At 48.2% G+C, this 24,680-nt stretch overlaps 1 protein-coding gene across 2 annotated transcripts in view; it reads left to right on the forward strand.

Annotated features, from left to right (window-relative positions):
• The window catches only part of TGM3 (transglutaminase 3), an 82,932-nt gene that overhangs the window by 31,006 nt on the left and 27,246 nt on the right, over positions 1 to 24,680 (forward strand). Inside the window, exons 1-5 of one of the 2 annotated variants that reach the window (XM_031004907.3) lie at positions 6,915 to 6,984; positions 20,588 to 20,761; positions 21,109 to 21,348; positions 21,942 to 22,060; positions 23,826 to 23,954. In XM_031004907.3, coding sequence (XP_030860767.3) covers positions 6,978 to 6,984; positions 20,588 to 20,761; positions 21,109 to 21,348; positions 21,942 to 22,060; positions 23,826 to 23,954 — 669 coding nt within the window. In that variant the 5' untranslated portion in view covers positions 6,915 to 6,977. Of the gene's footprint in view, positions 1 to 6,914; positions 6,985 to 20,587; positions 20,762 to 21,108; positions 21,349 to 21,941; positions 22,061 to 23,825; positions 23,955 to 24,680 lie in introns of those variants that run through there. The other variant, XM_055372421.2, reaches the window with a different exon arrangement.

Below are 24,680 nucleotides of genomic sequence, written 5' to 3' on the forward strand. Positions count from 1 at the left end.
TTATTCTGTGAACTTGGGCAAATTATTTATCTGCAGACCTGGGTTTCCTCATTAGTCAAATGAAGAGGTTGGGTTGGATGACTTCTCTGGTCCATTTCCTGTCTGAGAATTTACACAATCCCAATGACCTGCCCATTGTCATTGCTGTTCTCTTTTTTTTTTTTTTTTTTTTTTTTTTGACACAGAGTCTCGCTCTGTTGCCCAGGCTGGAGTGCAGTGGTGCGATCTCGGCTCACTGCAACCTCCATCTCCTGGGTTCAAGCGATTCTCATGCCTCAGCCTCCCGAGTAGCTGGGATTACAGGCATGCGCCACCATGCACGGCTAATTTTTGTACTTTAAGTAGAGACGGGGTTTCACCGCATTGGCCAGGCCGGTCTTGAACTCTTGGCCTCAAGTGATCCATGCCCCTCAGCCTCCCAAAGTGCTGGGAATACAGGCGTGAGCCTCCGCACTCGGCCCTCTGATGTGCTTTTATGCAAGCCGCAACTTGGCCCTCCAGGTTGTGGCCTCAGAGACCACAGACAATAGGCTGTGGCTTTTCTTCTCTCTGTTTGGTTTTTCGGCTGCATGCTCACAAATGGCCTCGTGACAACTTGGCAGTTAAACCAATCCTTCCATCAAGAGGCCTTAGGTGTTGAGCCAGGGCTGCACACGGCTATACCTTCCTGGTTCCTGAGGATTGAGTGTCCCCTGCGTGTTTAAAGCTGGAGCCAGATGTATGCAGCTTTTTCCTGCTGTCCCCAGCCACCGAGTACTCCAGATAAACTCATTGGCAGTCTTTCCCCAGGAAGGGCTCCATCCGCTCCTCCCTCACTCTCCCTCCTGCCTGGGATGCCTCTCTCTATGATCTTTTCCTTGAGTATTTACCTGAAATGCCTCCCCCTCAATAAACAGCCCTTCCTTATCTCCATAATCAACATCAATCTCTCCTCTGAATTCTTATCAGTTTGTCTTTTAAGCTCTCTTTCTTCTTGTCTGTCAAGGACTGGGGGTCAGTTAACGTACACAGTGCTTCATACTAGCAGGCATTCAACAAAACGAGCACTGCCATGATTTATAAGGGACTTGTAGACATCTATTCTTCCTTCAGGGTTTTATTTTGTTTTATTTGTTTGGGCCTAAATGGAAAATTTGGGCATAAACACATTAAAGTTGAGGCTTTGATATGAGTCCCCAAGGGGCCCTGCCTCCCTGTTCAGCCCTGAATTATGAATATCATCATCACCAGGATCCATAACAACAGTCTCCTAAACAAAAAACCCAACTGTGAGCCTCCCAGAGGCACAGGTTTCACTGAATTGAAGGATTCATTAGAGATAGTGAGGCATAGTAATTAAGACCAGGGCCTCTGCTGTCAGAAAGAACTGGGTTCAGATCCTGTTGTGGCCACTTGTAGGCTGTGTTACAAGTTTCTTAGCCTCTCTAAGCCTCTGGTTTCCTATGTAGAAAATGGAATGCTAATACCTATACCCTAGGGCGGCTTCACATTGACCAGTGTGGAGCTCTCAGCACAGAGCATGGCTTCAGGAATGGTGGCCCACCACATGGACACGTGTATTCATCTCCCGGAGCACCTTGTACTCTGAGGGTGTTCCTAGAAATGGCGCTAATACAATTAGGCACCTGACAGGTGGCACAGGCATGTTTGAAAGGCTCGGAGGTAAGAAGTCAATGCATTTTGTCTTTTACAAGGGGCCTTTACCTGTGTCGTCTCATGATTCCACACGACTCTCTACAGGGTGGGCAGGGCAGGTATCATCATGCCCATTTTTCAGAGGAGAAACCTTAGGCTCAGAAAGGTTGAGTGACTGGCCCAGTGAGGTGGTTCATACAGCTAGACTGTGTCCCTGAGACTTAAACCTGGGTTTGCTTGTTTTGCTACAACTCCTCTTTCCACAACAACACACTGGGATGCTCAAGAGGAATGGAGCTTTGCTTTGGGACTTGGTGACAATGAGACCTGCATACATAAGGAATAGGGTGGCTGTCCCAGGCAGGAACACTTTACAAACAGGTGTGGAGTGAGGGAGCATCATGTTGGGCCCCAGGAGAAAGAGTTAGACATGTATCACTGAGCAGGGGAGTTCATGTAAGAGTAGTAGAAAATGGCTGGGTGTGATGGCTTCTGCCTGTAATCCCAGCACTTTGGGAGGCCAAGGCAGGTGGATCACCTGAGGTCAGGAGTTCGAGACAAGCCTGAGCAACATGGTGAAACCCTGTCTCTACTAAAAATACAAAAATTAGCCGGGCATGGTGGTGGGCACCTGTAATCTCAGCTAATTGGGAGGCTGAGGCAGGAGAATCTCTTGAACCTGGGAGGCGGAGCTTGCAGTGAGCCAAGATCATGCCACTGCACTCCAGCCTGGGCGACAGAGCGAGACTCTGTCTCAAAAAAAAAAAAAAAGTAATATAAAATAATGGAATTAAGATTGAACATATTCTGAAAGGTCTCAACTGCCAAACTAAGGAATTGGGGCTCTATTAGGCCATGAGGAGCCACTGAAACTCCCTTCCCAGAGGAAGGACATGGCACAATCCACAGGGCAACAGATAGTTGAGGACAACATGGTGGCTTCCAAAACTTGATTCACCAGGAATGGCTGAAGAAACTGAATGTTTGACCTAGAAAAGTGAAGACTTTTGGGAGGGAAAGAGTATTTGCCAGACTTGGGGGAGAACACAATCATTGTTGGACCAAGGAAAAGACAGCTTTGTTTTATGTGGTCTCTGTGAGTGTCTAGGGGAGCAGTGAAGGTCAGTGGGTGAAAGCTCTAGGGAAATAAATGTTCAGTTCAAATAAGGAAGACTTTTCTGGTCCTTTTAGTGCACTTTAACCCAAGTTCTTTTATTCATTTATGTGTTTTTTGTAAAGATGAGGTCTTACTATGGTGCCCAGGCTAGTCTCGAATTCCTGGCCTCAAATGATGCTCTCACCTCAGCCTCCCAAAGTGTTGGGATGACAGGGGTGAGCCCCTGCACCTGGCCAAACCTGAGTTTTGTGAGAGCCCACCTGCAAAACACTGGGAGGGAACAGTGACTGGTACAGACAAAATCCCTGCCCTCCTGGAGCTCATATGAAATGGGGGGAAGATAGGCCTTAAACAGAACCATCCTAGAAATTAATATTATAGCCAGAGCTTCTCAAGTACAAGTACGGGCTTCTTTGAGAAGTGTAAAATCCATCCAGGTGCAGTGGCTTACATCTGTAATCCCAGCACTTTGGGAGGCCAAGGCAGGTGGATCACCTGAGGTCAGAAGTTTGAGACCAGCCTGGCCAACATGGTGAAACCCCATCTCTACTAAAAATACAAAAATTAGCCAGGCGTGGTGGCAGGTGCATGTAATCCCAGCTAGTTGGGAGGCTGAGGCAGAAGAATCGCTTGAACCCAGGAGGCGAAGGTTGCAGTGAGCTGAGACTGTGCCATTGCACTCCAGCCTGGTCAAGAAGAGTGAAACTCCCATCTCAAAAAAAAAAAAAAAATCCCCCATCTTAGGAATTGTCAAGAGACATGTGTCGTGCTAGAAAGGGCTGGATGATTTCTCAGAAGATTCTCTGTCTCTACACATGTTGTGAAATCTTCAGCAACCCTAAATCCCTTAATTAGAGGGAGAGAAAAGGCAAGTGATCAACTGGCTTCTTTTAAAAGCCCATATCTGCATGCTTCGTCTTCACTGCGGTCTGAGGCGCAGAGTGTGGCCAAGCAGGAATTTCATCCTGTGTGTAGCTGGGTGGCTCCACCTATGAATTGAAAATCATTTAGCTGAAATTGTGACACAGTTGCAAATTACAGTCTGCCTGCAGGCTGGGGCTGTGGCTGCGGCCATGGTGCAATCCTCCAGTACCCAACATTAAGTAACTCAGGGCAGACTCTTACTGGGGCCCTACTGCTGGTCAGTCGCAAAGACTACAGGCAGCTTGGCTGGAGGAGCTGTGGAGGGGAGAAGGGAAGCTGGCTGTGTAACACTAGCCTGTCTACAGAGCAGCATCATACCCGCAATGTCACCATGGCTTTCAGCCTCATGACAGCCCTGGAAGGTGTGTGCATCATGCTGATGAGGATACCGAGGGCCAAAGAAGTAAAAGAATTCAGCCAACATCACACAGTGGACAAGTTCCAAAGCCTGGCTTTGAATCCAGGTCTTTTGACTCCAACTCAGGGGTCTTTTTACTACATTACTCTGGGATCAAGACCAGCTACAGGCCCTCCTAGAGAAGACCAGGTGGTCAGTGGTCAGACACCACTGTCCAAACCCGTGGGACCCCTTGCAAAACCTGTGGCACTCGGGGCCTTTCAGGCTAATAATATGATTTTTTTTTTTTTTGAGACAAGGTCTCACTCTGCCACCCAGGCTGGAGTGCAGTGGTGCGATTTCGGCTCACTGCAACCTCCACCTCCCGGATTCAAGTGATTCTCGTGCCTCAGACTCCTGAGTAGCTAGGATTATAGGCATGCACCATCATGCCTGGCTAATTTTTGTATTTTTAGTACAGACAGGGTTTTACCATGTTCCCCAGGCTGGTCTCAAACTCCTGACCTCAAGGTCCCACCTCGGCCTCAAATCCCAAAGTGCTGGGATTACAGAAGCGAGCCACCGCACCTGGCCAGGCTAATAATATAATATTATTAATACTAACTTCTTACACTGGGCTGTGCCCAGCGCTGTGCTGAACCTTTTACACTTGCTGTCTCCTTTGATTCTCGGAGCAATTCCACTCAGTTTTACAGTTGAGGAAACAAAGCCTACGAGAGGTGAGGAGACTTGGCAGAGCCAAGACTGCGTGTCTTCAGGTTCCCTTTTAAGGGGAGCACCACCTCCCTGTCACCTCTGCAGCTTTCCTTGTCAGGTCATTGAAAGGAGTGCCCGGGGTCTGATTTTCCTTGGCTCCCAGGCCAACAGCAACAACCACAATAATAAGCAAAACCCCTCCTTTCCTTTAGACCACACACAGAAGCATACAGAGCACTTTCACACCCATTCATCCCATGCCATTCATGGAGCTGTCCTCCAGCTTTCTGGCAGGATGAACTTGGCGTCATGAGGCCTCGCCCAGAGTCACAGCTAGTGCCCGTGGTAGGAGCCAAGACCACACATGAGTCTCCTCTTGGGTCCGGGCTCTTTCCATGTCCCTCTCTACCCTCTGCTCTTTTCTTAGTCATCTGCCAGAGCCAACAGTGCATCCCATTCTGCCTGGCATGGGTGCACAGCCAGCTGTCTTAGAGCCCCAGAGGCCTGGGAAAGGCTGCCTCATTTAGGCGCTGACCTCCAAGGTTAAGCAAACACAGGCTCTGGAGCCATTTACATATGGGTATGAATCTCGTGGTTGGAGACTCAGGTTAATCTCTCTTATGGGGATAAGATGGAAATAATAATAGCCCCTTTGCATAGGGTTGCTATGAAGATGAGAAAAGATAATATATGTAAAGTGTTTAGCCAGTGCCTGCCCACAGTAAACACTAAATCAATTAGTTATTATTAGTAAGCACTAAATCGGTAGTTATGATTCCCATCTTTACAGTGATATTGATTCACTTATTCAAGAATGTCCATGTTCCAGCCATGTGTCAAGCCCTGTGCTAGATTCTGAGAAGAAGATTTGAATGATATGCAACCTGTACCTTCAAGAAGCTCAGTCTGGAGATGGGGACATATATAAACAGATAGTTCCAGTGCAGTGGATACATATGGTAATAGAGGTCCTAAGATGTACAAAAGGCTGCAGGGGCCTAAAGGACAGAGAAAGGACACTGATTTCTCTTTTTCAATTTTCCAAGCCACCTGTCTATTCGGTCTTCTCTTTCTCGAGATCAAACATTCCCACTTCTCCCTAAAGACCCAACCTTGTCATCATGGTGCTCAATCTTCCTTCCACACTGTGATGCTGGGGAAAGCCTTGGGGCATTTCGGTTCTCTCGTGAATCCTTGAAGCCTCACCTTAAAAAATATATACTCACTCCTTTGTCCATCGTAAACCTTGATATTTGTAAATATCGATAATAGGAACTTTGAAAAAACATACGCCCTTAGAAACAAGCAAGCAAACAAAAACACATAGAATGTCAGAGCTTCTCCCCACTCCACACCCTTTCTTTAAACTGATGTCAAGGTGGGCCCAGTGAGGGTCAGTGACGGACCCTGCTGTCTGAGAAAGACATGGCAGAAGCATAAGGTTAGAGGCTGTTCCTGCTGCCTCATTAAAAACAACAATTTTCCCCCAAATCTGGACTGAAACTGACATTCGATGCCAGGAGTGATCTCAGTTTAACCCCCCCGGTAGACATGCATACACTTCCCATGTGCACCATCTCATGTGATCGTGTCCACAGCTTTGTGAGTTGAGAGGGGTGGGAGTGATTATCCCCAACCACAAGCAAGGCTTCCAGGCTTCAAGGGTTGGAGACCGCCCAGGGCTCGGCCAGCATCAGAACCAATGGCTTCTAATTCCAAATCAAATGATGGTTTATGCCACACTACAACCCTAAACAAATGAACTGTGATGTGTCTCACTTCCCTGTGCAAGTGGAAGATGCTAATATATGTGTATCATGAGAAAGGACCTCACAATTTTCTGCTTCTGGGTTCTGCTGAGACGTTTCTTTGATTCAGAGAGAACTTCCCAGGATCAGCAAGGAAAGCATGTCATCATTTCCTAAACCCTACAATCCAGGAAATAGTCCATCATTTTATAAAATTATGAAAGCGAACTATTTGAGTTTCTTTATTATCTGCCCCCTTCTCCCCAAGCTGGTCTTGTACAAACATGATGCACGTCCATTGGGTGACAAGTCTGTCGTAAGTGAAACGTTTACAGGCACTACAGGAATGACCTGGTGCCTCGCCCACCTCATTAGAATTCTAATTGGGGTGTGTAGGAGAGGATTCTATAAATGGTAAGGCAATCCTTGGCAGCCTGTCTGTCATCACTGTCCGTGCCATTCCCAGAGGAGCCTGAGAAGAGGCAGAGGAAGGCGAAACATGGCTGGTGAGTGCATGGCATCTTCTCCATCAGGTCCTTGCCAGAAGCCTGTGCTTCCCCTGGGCCAGCCTGTCAAGCTAGGGTGTCCAGCCAGGACAGCTGCCTGCCTTGGGGGCTCTGAAGGCCAGACTTCGTATTTTAGGGTGCTAGCCAGAGGCGGCTATTTCTCAGTGGTGGTTGGGTCCCTCTAGCATATTCTTGGGGTAGAACATCATTGGAATGTAGCTCTGAATAATGGGCAGGGTGTTCAGTGCAGCTGGAGATCGCATCTCCTTAGGCAGAGGTCAAGCTTTGCCTTGTTTGTGTTTGTGTTTCTTTTACACATCCGTCGCCACCTGTAAAGCCAAAGCAGACAGGACTCGGGTCTCGTGTTTCTCAGTGTAGCTGTATCGAGCTGTCAGCAGTGTCAGTAAAGAAGCACATCTCAGAACTACCAGGGAGTGAGAGTGGTAACATGTAAGTTGATTTGAAAGAAACCATTGTTTATTTCAAATCAACTTACTTAGGAGCATTCCTAATGCTGCACATTAAACTACACATCAGAAGCATCAGACAGGCTCTGTGTAAGTGACTTGATGAGCTGAAGCCTCCCCGTAGCAGGAGCAGGTGTGCCACAAGATGTCCTGGTCCACAGGAGAGCACCAGGGAACAGGGGTTACAAAGAACAACAGGAAGTGCAGGTTCCCCCGCTCTGTGCTTACTGTCGAGGATTTGGGCCTTTGTTAATAAGCACCCCTGCTAAGCAGCATGCTAATTATTGTCTGTCTTGTGTGCTCAGCCTAGTAGGTTGACAGAGACGCCAAATCCAAACAAGATATGAGTCAAACTTGTAAAATATTGTGAATGGCGGTTAGGGCTGCTGGAAGATTGGCCAAAGAAATCACTGAGCCAGATGCAACAGGCAAATGCTGGCTACTTCGGAAGCCACAAAAACTGGGACAGGTGATTGCACATTCGGCCCCCTCCCCTGTCTCCCATTCCTTGCTGTAATGTACAGCATGGCTGGGATGCTAAGAAGAGGAGCTCTGGACCCTACACACTGTAGCAAGAGGGGAGGTCAGATGTCATCTAGCCCATCTCCCTCCCTCCAGGAGGTGGCTGAGGCCCAGGAAGGGGTGGAACCTTACACACAGTGAATCCATCACAGAGCCAGCTAGGTCTCAGCAGTGCCCTTTCCACCATGTCCTGCTGCCAGAGCTGAGCTCCTACATAAGTGCACATAACATCTGGAACATAAAAAAGCAATTCTGAACCTGGCTTCTCATTTGAGCTTTGTGACCAACTGCTTGTGTGTTCTCTGCCACCCCTGAGCCTCAAGTTTTCAAGATGAAAGGTTTGAAATGAATGCGTTTTGAGGTTCCTTCCAGTACCGACTTTTCTTTCTCCACAAAAAGAAACCAGAGCCAGGGAGTGGACAGGCACGTGCCCAGCCCCCAGGAATGTGCACCTCCCATCCCTGTGCAGGACCTCCCGTGGACTCTCAGGAATGGCCTGCCCGCTGTGAGCCATGATTAAATGTCTCTGTTAACAACCAGAGACGTTCTAAGGTCACAACAGAATGAGGCTGGTTGGGAGAAAATCAATTTTGAAAAGGTGGTGGAGAGACAGGTGAATACATTCAGTCCCTTAAATTTGTCCCACTTGCAGTTCCTAGCTCAGCTCCGAGTCACTCAGCCAGGAAGTTCCCAATCAGTGTTTCTTGGATGAATGAATTTATTCACTGAACACCTAAGGGAGAAGAGCTGTGCCAGGTGCAGTGGGAAATACGGAGGTGAATGAGATGTGGTTCTGTCCTCGGTAGCTTTTAGTCTGATATTTTTTGGTAACACCGGTTTTTTAGGTAAGTAGCATGCAAGGCAGACTGTTATTAAGCTGCATGACAAACACAAAACAAGTGCTACGGGGACCAACAAGAGAAGGAAATTAGTCTTGTCTGGAATTTGGGATAGGGAAGACTCTGAAAAATGAATGGCGCTTGGTCACGGACAGTGAGTTGGACTTGGTCTGGAGAGGTTTTGCAGGGCAGAGGGAACATGAAAATAAATGTCAGTGTGAGCAAGTGTGACCCAGGGGACTATCAGGATGACATGTGTGCTGCTTTGAGAGGACTCTGTGTCCAGCTCCTAATTTAAGGTTCTTGTTGCAATCAGAAGGGGTTCCATTATTCCACCCCTTGGTGGAGAAGGCAGCCTGGGCTGTGGCTGGAAATGAAGGTAGTGGAGGAATGCCTGGCAGTGATCCACACCAAGTGGCCTGGCATCCCCAGAGTGGATGGGAGAGCAGTTTGTGAGCACAGATGAGGGCCTCAGTGTGGAGGGGAGGCAAGATTCCCCATCCCCAAAGCCACTTGGAAGCCCTGGGTTAGTGGCAGAGTCCTCAGGGTACACACCTGAACCACAGGCTTCTGCCTGCAAATGACCAGAACCTCCGTTTTGGGGACTAATGGCTCTGTCCCTCTGGGGCAGTGAGCTTTCTTGCCAACTACTTTTCCGGGCAGAGCACTGGCCTTGGTTTCAGGGACTTCCCATCTCAAGGCCTCATTTCTTCCACCCCCAAAGGACCTGTAACATTCCCAGCGTCTGGGTCTGCCACCAAACCATTCTCCTTGGAGCTGGGACACCAGTCGCCCCTCCTGCCATGGAAGCGGTCAGGAATTGCTCTTGGGTTCTGGCCTCCTTCTCTTCTGTAAATCTTCTAGGTGCTCCCTGGACCCTCCTCATATTTTTGTGTCTGGCACTGGGACCAAGGCAATATCTACTCTCTCTCTCTCTGAAAAGGAGATGGCCCCTCTGGGCTCAGAGTCTTGTGACTCCAGCTGCTCAGTGTTTGAAATGAGGACCAGCTGCCTCCTCTCTGCCCGGCTCCATGGCCTTCTTCCACTTGGGACAGTGGCTACTCCCGGTTCCTTAGAGACAGCCCATGAGCAGCTTCATTCCACCGGGAATGACAGCTGCCCGTATTTCAGCGTTTGTTCCTGTAGGATTCCTTACAGGATAGCTGATGGGTTAAGAGTGCAGGTTCAGAGGTGCTCTCTGGATCAAGGCTCCACTCTGCCCCTTACGAGAAGAGCGGTCTTGGGCAGGTCACTTAACTTGTGTGTCTCAGTTTCCTCATCTCCAAAATGGGGTTATTGCAGTATCCACCTCATGGGTGCTTACGATTACCTGGAAATTTTTTCATGAGCCTGTTTTCTCCTTGCCTTGGGGGGATTTAAGAAAAACCCTATGAGATGAATTACATTTTCTAATCAGGGGCGATTCCCAGGGGACCCTCTCCATTAAGCGCCTCAGCACAAGTCCTCCCCACTCCCGCTTCATCCATTCCCAAGTCCAAAGTCCTCACGCCTGAGCACTCCCCTGTTCACCTCAAGTAACTTCACGCTGGCTCCACCCCGCAGAGCTGTCTCTGCAGATGGAGCAATCATTCTCCTCCCCAGGGCCCACGTGCCAGGCTGGGGTGTGTGCTGAAGTTAGGAAATCTCGCTTAGCAGTGGAGGGCACAAGGCCCTAGGATCTTGGTAGGAGCTGAGAGATGGAGTCAGAAGGAGTCAGCCTTCCCCTCCCTCAGCCTGATTTTCCTTATTTGTAAAAAGAGGACAGCGACTCCTCCCCTGCCTCCTTCCTATAGCTGCCGGGTGGCTCTGGTCAGGTAATTCATGTGAAGGAGCTTTTATAAGTGTAGATGATAAATAGGCCTAAGGTAGTGAGGTCTCAGTCCTTGCTGCACATTAGAATCACCAGGAGAGCTTTAAAGAAAATGCTGGCCGGGTGCAATGGCTCACGCCTGTAATCCCAGCACATTGGGAGGTCAAGGCGGGTAGATTATCTGAGGTCAGGAGTTTGAGACCAGCCTGGCCAATATGGCAAAATCTCATCTACTAAAAATACAAAAATTAGTGGGGCATGCTGGCACGCACTTGTAGTCCCAGCTACTTGGGAGGCTGAGGTTACAGTGAGGCAAGAGAACTGCTTGAACCCAGGAGGCAGAGGTTGCAGTGAGCTGAGATCACACCACTACACTCCAGCTTGGGCAACAGAGAGAGACTCCATTTAAAAAAAAAAAAAGAAAGGAAGGAAGAAAGAAAGGAAAGAAGGGAGGGAGGGAAGGAAGGAAGGAAGGAAAAGAAAGAGAAAGAAATAGAAAGATAAACAAAGAAAGAAAGAAAGAAAGAAAGAAAGAAAGAAAGAAAGAAAGAAAGAAAGAAAGAAAGAAAGAAAAGAGAGGAGAAGAGAAGAGAAGAAAAGAAAGAAAATGCCAGTGTCATCCCTAACCAAAGATTCTAACTGAATTTGCCTGGGATGGGTCTCAGACCAATAGAACATTCTCCAGGTGATTTTTCTGGGCAGCGGGGATTGAGAGCCTCTGGTCTCAGAGATTCTAAACTCTCTCTTAGGAAGAGAAGTCCTTCTGTCCTCTCCTTTTGCCCTGACCATAGGGTGTCTAGGCAGGGAGTAGGCTGTGGATGGCCGCTCCAGGACCTGTGTCTAAGTCATTGCTGCCTTGGTTGGCTACAGGGCGGCAGCTTGGGGTCATATCTGGTCAGGCAAAATTGACTTTCAGTCTGGGCTTGAGTCCAGCCTCTGCCTGAGTGTTTGATATTGAGTAAGTGACTTCACCTGACTGGACTTCCAAAGCCCTCATCTGTGAAATGGGGACAGCAACACCATTTTGATAGTCAGTATTTCGTGACTATTAAAAAACATAACGCAGGTGAAATGCTTAGCTCAGTGTCTGACACATAAGAGGTCCTCAATAGCAGCCCATTAAAAGCTCAAAGCCTCTTCTACTCTTGGGTTGTTTTTGCCATTACATATGGGATCCCAACAATATTAGTTTCCCCCAATCTCTGGGGGCCCCGGTGCTAGTGATGGGTATATGTTGAATCCCAACAATAACCCTAAGAGAGAAGATGTTCCAGGTCTCACTGTCCCTCTTCTACAGGTGAGAAAAGTACAATTCAGAGATATTGAGACCCTTGCTCAGGGCCTCTCACCGGTTCAGGCACCAATCTGGGGCTCATTTCTCTTCATCCTCACCAGTCTCTGACTCTGCCTGAATGCCAAGAAATTGTGCCACCTGTGCTGCACAGAGCTTGAAAATGTCATGATATGTGGGGGAAGTTAAAAGGAAATGGCACAGGCTAGAAAGAGAGAAAGGAGAGAGAGATGGGTGCTGAGCAGGAAAGCATGTGTGTCCTTGGAGCCAGAGGAGGGGCCAGCCAGGAGCTAAAGATGTTCCCAGTGTCCAGGGGTGGGAGGTGGGATGACTCACAGCCTGTCGGGGACCAGGATCTGAGACCCGGCTTCTGGGCTAAGATCTGCTTCAACTCTGTGACTTCTGTAGATGGCTTCCCCTTTCAGGGCCTCAGCTTTCTGACCTGTCATGTGGACATACTAGATTACATCATTGTGTTTCAAGCTGCCAGTTGCCATCCATTCGCAGGTTGTGAAATCAGTTTAGTGGACTGTGACCAGCCATTAAGAAAAAAAAAAAAATGCAGAAGAGAAAATATCAGAGTATATTGATACATAGTAAGCATTAGCCGTGTGAAACCTTGTGTCAGTTCCAGATCCATGTATGTAAAGACTATTAGATAGATTTCTTGATTTGGCTTCTCTCAATAGAGCTTAAAAACCACTCAGCTAGATACTTTTTAGCATTTTTTTTTTTTTGAGACGGAGTCTCCCTCTGTCGCCCAGGCAGGAGTACAGTGGTGAGATCTCAGCCCACTGCAACCTCCACCTCCCCGGTTCAAGCCATTCTCCTGCCTCAGCCTACCAAGTAGCTGGAACTACAGGCATGTGTCACCACGTCTGGCTAATTTTTGAATTTTTAGTAGAGACAGGGTTTTGCCATGTTGGCCAGGCTGGTCTTGAACTCCTGACCTCAGGTGATCTTCCTGCCTCGGCCTCCCAAAGTGTTGGGATTACAGGTGTGAGCCACCGTGCCCAGCCACTTTTTAACATTTCCGTCAGCTCTCATTAACTCTAGACTTCTGTAAAATAAAAATGCATCTATGTCTAGAGAAAAGATGTGGGAAGTAGAGTCTGGTTGGGGGCTAGGGATAGTCCCAGCCACTAGAGTAGCATCACTCCATGTTGGGCCCCTGTCAGCCCCTCTGTGGTGTGGTCCTCCCTGGAACAGGAGATGGGAGCCCCATCACACACCCAGCGACCAAGTCATTCTCACCCGTGGGCTGCAGGTGATTCGATTATAGAGCCAGGCTGACAAGGATTGAGACGGCTGACTAGCAACTTCCCTTTCACAGTCTGGAGTCTTTCTCTGTGCTTTTCATGTGACCCCTGCCAAAGAGGGACCACAGAATAAATGGGCAGGGGTTATATTAACATATTTGTGATTATGTTTGGCTGTGATTAACAGTGAACCCCCCAAAAAAACAATAGCTTAGAAAAATAAGACAGAAGCTTATTTCTTCCTTACACGAAAGGCCTGGACCCAGGCAGTTCTGGGCAGGCCAGGTGGTGGCACCATCCTCAGGCCCCAGCTCTGTCCAGTCTCCTCTCCACCATCGCTAGGGTACGTATAGCCCTGCATGGTCTAAGATGGCCGCTAGAGGCTTGTCCATGTCACACCCACACTCCAGACAGCAGAATGGAAGAAGAGGAAGAAAACAGGCAAAGGGCATTTGCCAACTGTTTATATAAAGAGGTTTTCTAAAAAAAAAAAAAAAAAATTTAAAACAGGTATTCAAACAAATATTACCATGTGCACATTCATAGCAGCACTACTCACAGTAGCTAAAATGTAGGGACAACCCAGATGTCCATCAGCTGATGAATGCATCGACAAAACATGGAATATTCATATAATAGACTCTCATTCAGCCATAAGAAAAGAATGAGCTACTGATGCATCCTCCAACATGACCGAACCTTGAAAACATTATGCTAAGTAAAATAAGTCAGACCCAAATCACATATTGTGTGGTTCCATTTGTTAATTTATGAAATGCCCAGAATAGGGCCGAGCGAGGTGGCTCACGACTGTAATCCCAGCACTTTGGAGGCTGGGGTGGGCGGATCATTTGAGGTCGGGAGTTCGACAACAGGATGGCCAACATGGCGAAACCCTGTCTCTATTAAAAATACAAAAAAATTAGCCGGGCGTGGTGGTGCATGCCTGTAATCCCAGCTACTCAGGAGGCTGAGGCAGGAGAATCACTTGAACCTGGAAGGCAGAGGTTGCAGTGAGCCAAGATCGTACCACTGCACTCCAGCCTGGGCGACAGACGGAGACTCCATCTCAAAAAAAAAAGAAAAGAAAAAAAAGAAAAAGAAATGCCCAGAATAGGCAAATCCATAGAGACAGAAAGAGTTGGGGTTGGCAGGGGCTGGGGATAGGAGGAAATGGGGAGTTCCTGCTAATGGAGTGAGGGATTCTTTGGGGAGTGATGAAAAAGCTCTGCCACTAGATAGTGGAGATAATTGCATATTGTGAATGTACTAAATGCCCCTGAATTGTACATTTTAAAATGGTTTAAATGACAATTTTTATGCTGTGAATTTTACCTCGATTTTTTAAAAGAGAGAGTTCCTGGAAGTTAATACCTATAACTTCTGCCGAAAGCTTTTGGCCTAAATTTACCCCATGGTCACCGAGCCAGAGTGGAGCCTGGGAAAGTAGTGCCTGCACATATGGGGGATTTCATTACCAGGAAAGAAGGAGCGAGTGAACATTGGGATAGATATTTATCTGGCAGTCCACCACATTAGAATTGCTGCTGGCACTGATGTTCTCAGGAAAAAAAATCTGAGAAATTGCCCCAGGCCTGACACTGGAGTTAAGCATTAACTCAGGGAGGTGGCACGGAATCAGAGTTTGGAGATGTCACACCGTGGGCAAACCACCTCTCCGGCCTCCATGTGCTCACATCTGGAATAAGGGTTAGGAGTATGTGATTGTTCTCTAAGGTTTTTCCCGCTGATGTCTTTTAAGTGTGTACGTTGATGAGTCAGTTATAAGAATCATGCGACTCCTGTCTCTTCTTCTCCTCCCTTCACCCAGACTGTGCAGAAGACATAAGGTGCAGAAGACATAAGGTGCAGAAGACAGCCCTGAGGCTCGTAAATATACAAAAAGCTGTAAACCTGAGAACCTTAGATAGCTGAGTACCTTCCCCTCCTCTCCTTTCCTACACATTCTGACAGGGTGGGCTGTGATGAGTGACATGTCAAGGGCTTTGGGATTGGGGAGACAGGATCATTGGATCCTTGAATTGGGGGCTGGCAGAGCAATCCTAGGGTTAAGGGACAGGACGATGACTGAGGAAGGGAGCCAGTGAAGGGTTTAGAACCACACCGGAAGCTTGATGAGCACGCTGTCAGCTGGCAGCCCCTACTCAGGGATGCAGGGCAGGCTGTCCCCTTTCTCCAGCTCCCCTGAAGACGGCTCTTTTGGAAGAGATGTTTTCCTTCCGGGAGCTCGCTCTCTCCCCTCTGTCGGAATCCAAATGCTAGCAGGTGGACGATGCAGCATGAGGGCCCCTCACCACTTAGGGCACCTTCTGGACTCAAAATCCTGCATGAGACCCTCTTCCAGAAGGAGGTTTCGGGACCACAGTGACAGGGTAGAGTCAGTAAGTCCTGGTGAAAAGGAAACACCATTTTTTCTTCCAGACTACTCTTAATACTTCTTAACCGCCAAATGTGTGGGGTTTGTTCTCATACCAAGCGATTTGCAGTGGACACCCACCGGGTGTCCTACACTTCAACTCAATTCTCACACTGTTTGGAGTTAGCACACAGCCCACAGGGAGTGCACACACCCCTCAGTCCCACAACACTGCCCCCACTTCAGATGCCAGTGCTTCAGAAGTTGTCACCTGTGCTTCTGACTGACCAGATTTAAATCGGGAGTTCCCACCAGCCCATTCTCAGGTTTGAAGATTTGCTAGAACAGCTCACAGGACTCAGGAAAACAGACGACCAGCTTATGGTGAAAGGATACAACTCAGAAGCAGCCAGATGGAAAAGATGCCTGGGACAAGGTGTGGGGAGGGGCACAGAGCCCCCATGCCCCCCTCCCAGCACTTCCATGAGTTCAGCCTGGAAGCTCCTCAGGCCCCATCCTTTGGGGTTTGGGTTTTTATGAAGACTTCATTTATAGGCATGATTCATGAACTCATCAGTCATTGGTGATGAAATCAACCTCCAGTCCCTCTCCCCTCTGTGGACGTGGGTAGTGGGCATAAGGCTGAAAGTCCAAGTCTCTAGTCACTGGTTGGTTCCCCTGGCAACCAGCTCCCATCCTGAGGCTATACAGGAGCTGCCAGGACCAGTCATCTCATTAGCATACAAGAAGTCACTCACCATTTTGGAGGTTCCAAGGGTTTCAGGAACTTTGTGCCAAGAAAAAGCAGAGATCAAATACATGTTTCTCATTATGCCACCCCTGGGTTCAGAATCCTGGCTCTACCTGGTCTCTCTGAGCCTTTGTTCCTCACTGTAAGATTTCATTGACCACATACATAACATGCTCTGTGGACTGCGCATAGCAGTTGGCATAAAGAAGGCTGATGACAAAAGTGAGCCCCACTTTTCCTCCTCCTCCAGCTCGGAGCAGTCTCGCACATCCCACAGCCACCCTAACAGGGAGCAAGGCTTGTTGGTGCTGCCGGGGCTCACGCTTGGTGTCAGAAAAGGCAGAGATGATGAGTGCAAGTGCGAGCTCTGGAGCCTGCAGTCCTCCACTGTGGAGTGGGGTGACAACGACCAAGGTACCTGGTTTCTCTACACCTTGGCTTCCTTGTCTGTAAAACAGGACGTCTACAAGTGCCTGCCTCATGGAGTTAATGAGCTAATGCACGTAAACACTTTGAAAGATGGCTGGCACACAAATGCCCAGTAAACTTCAACTAATAGTATGATCTCCACCACCACAGTCACCCCAGGTCTGACCTAGTGGGGCGTGCAAAATACCCCTCATATTCTTTCTGCAGGTTTCCCTGTTGGGAGGCACCCTGGAGCTCAGTTTTTTCTTTTTCATCCTCTCTAGGGACAAGACATTGGTCTCTGGGATGAATGGGAGGAGCCTCTACTATTGACACAGCCACAGCAAGCAATGCATGAGCTTTGCTGGAGCAAAGAAGGGGTGTGGGCCTGTTGGGAGAGGCAGGTGCCAGCAAGAGATGCTGAGTACCCTGCCCCTCTTTCCTTACCACTGTGCTGGACAAACAGCCATCTGGAGCAGACTTTCTACTTTCAAAGGACTCATGGTCTAGAATGAGCTTTATCTGGAAAAGGACATGCATCCTTTGGGATTTGGGGGTGGGGTGAAAAATCTCTAAGAAGGCTCAAGTGGTCTGAAACCACATGTTCCATAGAGTTCCTGTTTCTTAAAAATATATATTTCCAGAGGTTCTTATTTGAGAGGTCTTCTTTTTTCTTTTTCTTTTCTTTTCTTTTTTTTTTTTTTTTCATTTTGAGATGGAATCTTGCTCTGTTACCCAGGCTGGAGTGCAGTGGCATGATCTCAACTCACTACAAGCTCTGCTTCTCAGGTTCAAGTGATTCTCTTGCCTCAACCTCCTGAGTAGCTGGGATTACAGGCGTGCGCCACCATGCCAGGCTAATTTTTAAATTTCTAGTAGAGACGGGGTTTTGCCATATTGTCCAGGCTGGTCTCAAACTCCTGACCTCAAATGATCCACCCACCTTGGCCTCCCAAAATGCTGGGATTACAGGTGTGAGCCACTGCACCCCGCCAGCCCTTCTTTTTTCTAAAGTGAGTAAAGCTTTACCAAATCTCAACTGGCTGGGATGCACAGAAAGTAGTGAGCAAGGTTGGCAGGAGGAGAGGGGAGAAAGTTGGGGGCCATTTCCCTAGAGAGATCTGGCATCTATCAGCTGTACACAGCCATCTAGGGCTCAGTGTTTGCCAGTGTCTGAGTTCTGGGCTGTCTCTGTTGGTTATTCAGGTACAGGAATGCTCATTTTCCCCCTGCTCCCTCTGTCCTTTCTGTCCTCCCTTATTTCTTCCCTTCATTCAACAGACCCTTGTTGATTGCACAAATGTCTCAGTTTCCCTGAATTGGTGCAAAAACCTATTAATTTATTCTTTCAATGAATATTTGTTAAATGAATGAGTGAGTGGATGTTTGAATGAATGAATTTTAGCACCCTCAGCTGGGAGTAAGCTCACCTCTTGAGTCCCCTCTCTCCAGTGGCAGGTTGGCTCACCATCCCAGGGAGCCTGCATTTTACTGGAGAGGGTACCTATGGTGACCCTCTGCCCCATCTCCAGTGCTCTTGAGTGGAAGCCCCTCCGCAGTCCTGCCCCAACCCCCACTCTCTCCTGTCTCACCTTTCTCTCTTCTCCACGCAGCGCCCCTGCTCCAGACAAGTAACATCACTCCTTCTCTTGTGCCTTTGGGCCTCTCCTTCGCACTGTCTAGAATGCAGGCAGCTCTATGGGCACCTGACAAAATTCTCTCTCCTTTCAAGGCCCAGCATTTTCAGTGTAGCTTTTCCTGATCCCTACAACTGAAAGTGATTTTTTTTTCCTGCCTGCATCTCTCATACACCTTTCCTGGATTTACCCCATTCCACCATTCATGATCACTTATGCTTGTCTTATCCACTGCTGAAGCTCTTGGAGAGTTATAACTACACTTCATACACGTGTACACTGCCAACATTGTGCCTCACACAATGTCCTATGAATAATAGCTGCTGTAATATTTTTATTGAATGAATACTTCATATTCACTTTTCCTTGTAGACTAAATTTTCAGCTGTTGCCATGATGGTCATCTCATGATATTAGTCTTTTCTTTCTTTGTTCATTTATTCCTTCATCCATTTATTTATCTAATTATCCTAATACAGTCAAGCAGTGTGCTAGGCATCAGAATATAAAGATCAAGAGGGGGCTGGGTGCAGTGGCTCATGCTTGTAATCCCAGCACTTTGGGATGCCAAGGCATACAGATCACTTGAGCCCAGGAGTTTGAGACAAGCTTGGGCAACATGACAAAACCCTGTCTCTACAAAAAATACAGAAGTTAGCTGGGAGTGGTGGCTCAGGCCTGTAGTCCCAGTTACTAGGGAGGCTGAGGTGGGAGAATCCCTCGAGCCCAGGAGCCAGAGGTTGCAGTGAGCCGAGATCACACCACTGCGCTCCAGCCTGGGGCAATAGAGCCAGACTCTGCCTCAAAAATAAAATAGAATAAAAGATTAAGAAGGGATGTTCTGATGCAGAGAGATGGACACAAATAAAAAAGAGCTGTGTCTGGCACTGGAATGTACCTTCACACTCTCATCGGAGCCGTGGCCTCTTTGTAAAGACAGAGACCAGTTTGGTTTGTAGAAGAATGGGTGATGTAACCTCTTAAACATAACTTGTAGGAAGATTTCCCAAAAAGTTTATATCAACGAACACCTGGTACCTCATGGCATCTCTCATAAACCCTTCTCAGTTTAGCTCCATCATCTTCACAACCATGTGAGAGTAAATCAGGAGGGTGGATTTTGAGATGTTTGTCCTCGGGTCTTATCCAGGTCGTTCATGGCCTTTGACCTGCTCCTATAAACAGCTCTTGCCAGTGAGCATTTGCAAGTCCCCTCTGGGCCGAGGATTCCCCAATTGCTAGGCCTAGAAACACTGCTCAGAGTCTCCGCCAGCCTCCCTAGCATCAGAGGCCCAGGCCAATACCGAGGCATTGCAAATACAGGGAAGGTAAAGGGTGCAAAAGTAAACATTTGCTGGATACTGGAGAGGCGAAACACGCTTGGTGTCTGGGGACACACAAGGGGACAACAAAGAAGCCAAACCATGGTGATGGGTGTGAGAGAGGTCTCCTCCCTTCAGTTCTTTTTTTTTTTTTTTTTGAGACAGAGTTTTGCTGTTGATGCCCAGGCTGTAGTGCAATGGCGTGACCTTGGCTCACTGCAACCTCCGCCTCCCAGATTCAAGTGATTCTCCTGCCTCACCCTCTTGAGTAGCTGGGATTACAGGTGTGAACCACCATGCCCAGCTAATTATTTGTATTTTTAGTAGAGATGGGGTTTCACCATGTTGGCCAGTCTGGTCTCAAACTCCTGACCTCAGGTGATCTGCCTGCCTCAGCCACACAAAGTGCTGGGATTACAGGCGTGAGCCACCACGCCCGGCGCCTCCCTTCATTTCTGTTGGAGCCCCCATCCACAAAGCAATGAGAAATGCTGAAAGCAGACAGAACGTAGGTGCTCTGGTGACATGTTCTCCTCGTTGATTGGATGGAGCTCCACTGAACATTTGGCCCGTTCCTTAAGGGCCGAGTGACAGCTCAGCAGATGGAGGGGGGAAAGACACTCTCAGCTGTGGGAACAGGATGCACAGAGGTTCAGCTGTCTGAAAGGGCAGAGCATTTTCTATGATCTTGCATCCTGTGAGCTGGCATAACTGAGTCTGGAAAGATTGAATGGGAATAGGTTGTGATGTTCTTGCTATGCAAGATCAAGGTCTTTGGATTTTAATGTGATTCTTTCTAGGAATTTGGCTCTGCCCTTGACAAGCCTCACCCCAAAGCTGCTCTTTGGTAACTTACACCCTTCCCCCACACCACCATCCCTTGCCTCCTAGGACTTCAGGTTCTCCTTTCTGCCTCACAGCTCTAGGAGTCCAGAGTATCAACTGGCAGACGGCCTTCAACCGACAAGCGCATCACACAGACAAGTTCTCCAGCCAGGAGCTCATCTTGCGGAGAGGCCAAAACTTCCAGGTCTTAATGATCATGAACAAAGGCCTTGGCTCTAACGAAAGACTGGAGTTCATTGTCTCCACAGGTACCTACTCATTCCCCTCCTTGCCCAAACACACACATACTTGAGTAGCCCTTGTGCATTCAAGGACTGATGGGGACCACACTGGGGCCACTGGCATTGGGCTCTAGCCTTGCTCTGTCATTGATTCAGTGTGGCCTTGGGCAAGTTGCTGTCCATCTCTGAGCCTGAGAGTCACCATCCTCAAATCAAGAGGGATCTGGCCTGTATGTTTGTTCCAGTTACTTCCAGTGGTAGAATATGGCGCTTCATTGGCTCATGTCCCCCAGAGGGGGGTTGTATTGGAACCTGGTCTCTCCACAGTCTGACCAGTGCTTGTTGGTTTTCTCAACCTCTGTCTTCTTTGACAGGGCCTTACCCCTCAGAGTCGGCCATGACGAAGGCTGTGTTTCCACTCTCCAATGGTAGTAGCGGTGGCTGGAGTGCGGTGCTTCAGGCCAGCAATGGCAATACTCTGACTATCAGCATCTCCAGTCCTGCCAGCGCACCCATAGGACGGTACACAATGGCCCTCCAGATCTTCTCCCAGGGCGGCATCTCCACTGTGAAACTTGGGACGTTCATACTGCTTTTTAACCCCTGGCTGAATGGTAGGTGTCTAGCCACCCACACTCTCAGCCCTGGCTTAAGCTAGAAAAGAAAAAGGGGATGGGGGAAATGATCTTCACAGGCTCAAGTTTGATTAGGGAAAGTCCATGGGCTGTGGAAAGGGCACAGAAGCTAGAAATGAGGAGCTCTGACACTTAAGCAGCTGTCTGAGTCTGGGCAGTCCTTCTATCTCTCCAAGCCCCAATGTCCTCACCATTAAATGGACATCCTGCTGTTTCTTCTGGGAATATTGTGGAGATCACATTGAGCTTTTACAAACTGCGTAGCATGGTTCATTTTAAGGGACAATACCACAGTATAGTTCCACAGCATGGAGACAGCTTTCTGCCAGAAAGAGCAGGTGTCTTATCCCTGGGGTCTCATTTTCAGACCCTCGGGTCATCCTAGCTTCTCTTTCCAGCTCATAGTTCCCACAATTGGAGTTGGAAGAGTTACAGCCCAAGGGTCAGGGGAGGGCTAAAGGTGGGGCTTGCTCCAACCCCCAGGCCGGTTCAGGAGTGGGAGGAGAGGAGGAACGATCCCTGCAGTCCTCCGAGGATTCTAGTCCCTGGTGTCTGCTTTTTGTATCAAATAGTGGATAGCGTCTTTATGGGTAACCACGCTGAGAGAGAAGAGTATGTTCAGGAAGATGCCGGCATCATCTTTGTGGGAAGCACAAACCGAATTGGCATGATTGGCTGGAACTTTGGACAGGTAAAAGGGTCATAAGGAAGCTAAGGGTAATGTCCCTGTTACTCAAGAAGCTCAGCAGCTTGCCCCACAGATCAATGGGAAGTCCCACATCTGTCCATCTGCCTGCCCTTCTATTTGTTCATGTATTCAAAAGACTTTCATTGGCCACCTATTATGTGTCAGACCCTGGGATCCACACTAAGCATAAAGGAGATGAATAAGACAGATCCATCTCTGAGGGGGTCGCAATCTAGTGGGCAAGACAGAACACACACGTAACTCAATTGATGCGATGAAGTAGTATTGGTGCCAGGATGCACAAATAAATATAAGGCCCCCTAGAGACACTGGGGACAATAATGTAGCTTCTGTTTTTCATTCCATGTAACAATGCGATGACACTTCCTTAGTGTGCCCACTCAGCCTTTCCAAGCCACACCCTTTTGGTCCTTTATTACAGCGATCCCCATTTGAGTCTACAGAGTTCTCAGATTTGGTCAGTTTAGAAAACTTTCAAGGATGCCCTCCACCTTTTAGTTTATCCACCAGACAAAGGCATTAGAATAAAGCACCTCGGGCGGGGTGCCTTGGATATCAGAAAGATGTGTGCTTGGACCATCTACAGACCCTGTCTGTAGTCAACTGGAGCAAGTTGGGAGGAAGAAAAAAGAGAAGGATAGGACATAGAGTGCACCTAGGAGTGGAAGAGAGGCTATTTTTTTTTTTTTATGGCGTGGTTAGGGAGGGCCTCACTTAGAAAGGAGCCTTTGATCAGGAACCTGAAGGAGATGAGGGCACCAGACAGAGATCTTGGGAAAGAGCATCAGGCAGAAGGAAAAGCAAATGCAAAGACCTAAGGCAAGAGGAGCTCGGCCTTCTCAGTTTGAGAAGCAATGACTTCAATTAAGTCTTATTTTGTGAAAATCACTTCAAATACATATACTTTAGCAAGAGATTTTATTTTTATAACTAGTTCTCCAGGAGTCTCAATAACATGCTCAAGATTGCAGTCAGGCCAGGTGCAGTGGCTCACGCCTGTAATCCCAGCACTTTGGGAGGCTGAGGTGGGTGGATCACCTGAGGTCAGGAATTCGAGACCAGCCTGGCCTATATGGCAAAACCCTGCCTCTACTAAAAATACAAAAATTGGCCAGGTGTGGTGGCACGGGCCTGTAATCCCAGCTACTTGGGAGGCTGAGGCAGGAGAATTACTTCCCAGGAGGTGGAGGTCACGATGAGCCGAGATCATACCACTGCACTCCAGCCTGGGTGACAGAGCAAGACTCCGTCTCAAAAAAAAAAAAAAAAAAGGATGGGAGGCAGAGCTAGAAGGAAACTCTGAGATGAGTTTGGCCTAATTATACAGATGGAGAAATCGAGGCCAGACAGGCTAAACAGCTTGCTCCTGAGGTTTGTGGCAGCCGGGGCGTCGGCTAGACCAGGTCACCTCCGGTGCATTCACTTTAAGAGAGTTTGCACAAGGTCTTATGCTTTTTTCTTTTTAATAATTTTTTATTTATTATCCTTTTCTGTCTCTTTTTTGTTGTTGTTGTTTCAAAAGCTGCCTTTGAGGAAATACACAGGGTCTTGGGTGTAGTGAGTGCTCTGGATGAGTTTGTGGGGTTGAGGGCTGGGCATGGTGGCTGTCCTCAGTAGCTCTCAGTTCCAGAGGCCACAGAGTCAAAGGACCTGATAGTTCCTGTGGTTCTTGCCAGTGTAGTTCCCTTCTTGAGCCAACTCTCCTTGTCATTTCTTTAATCGTAATGTATGGTCTCATTCTGAACAGTTTGAAGAAGACATTCTCAGCATCTGCCTCTCAATCTTGGATAGGAGTCTGAATTTCCGCCGTGACGCTGCTACTGATGTGGCCCGCAGAAATGACCCCAAATACGTTGGCCGGGTGCTGAGTGCCATGGTGAGTAACAGGAAAACGATCACAGCTAGTTGTCATCATATATTGAACACCACCTATGGGCTAGGCACGCACACTCTTTATATATGTCATCTCATTAAAGCCTCACCAATTACAGCTGGTGGTTAGAACCATCCACATTTTACTAACTTGGAGCACAAGGCCCCTCTAAGTTGCAGGGCTTGCCTGAGGCACACAGTGAGTATGTGGCAGAAGCAGAGCCAGACCCAGGTCCATCCGGCTTCAAAGCCCTTTCCACCACATCATGAAGCCTTTCTCAGAGGAAAAGGGAGCTTGCTCTTTGAGTGCCTGCCAAGGATGGGAGAATGCAAAGCTAGGGCTCTGCTCCATCACTGGGCCTCCTGGGAAAGGAAGCGAGACCCTGATTGAGCTGGAGGTGGTGACCTCCTTTGCCTAACTCATCTCTTCCACAGCCCAGAGCACAGCCCAAAGTGTCAGATGGTAGGCTGCCTCATTCATGATCTAGATGGGGAAACAAGCTTTGAGAGCTGAAGTGGCTTGCTCAAGGCACACGGCGTGCAAGTCAGACCAGAACAAGGCCTCCATGGAAAAGGCGTGTGCCCCTACAACACACACAAACACACACACACTCACACAATCACACACACTCTCTCTCTCTCAGACACACACACACACACACTAGATCCCCTAGAAGGCATCTATGGCTCTGCACTCATTGTGTAGAGAATGTCTCCATCCAGTCTGGGC

This window comes from Gorilla gorilla, chromosome 21 (genome assembly GCF_029281585.2).
Source record: "Gorilla gorilla gorilla isolate KB3781 chromosome 21, NHGRI_mGorGor1-v2.1_pri, whole genome shotgun sequence".
In the NCBI taxonomy this organism is placed as follows: domain Eukaryota; kingdom Metazoa; phylum Chordata; class Mammalia; order Primates; family Hominidae; genus Gorilla; species Gorilla gorilla.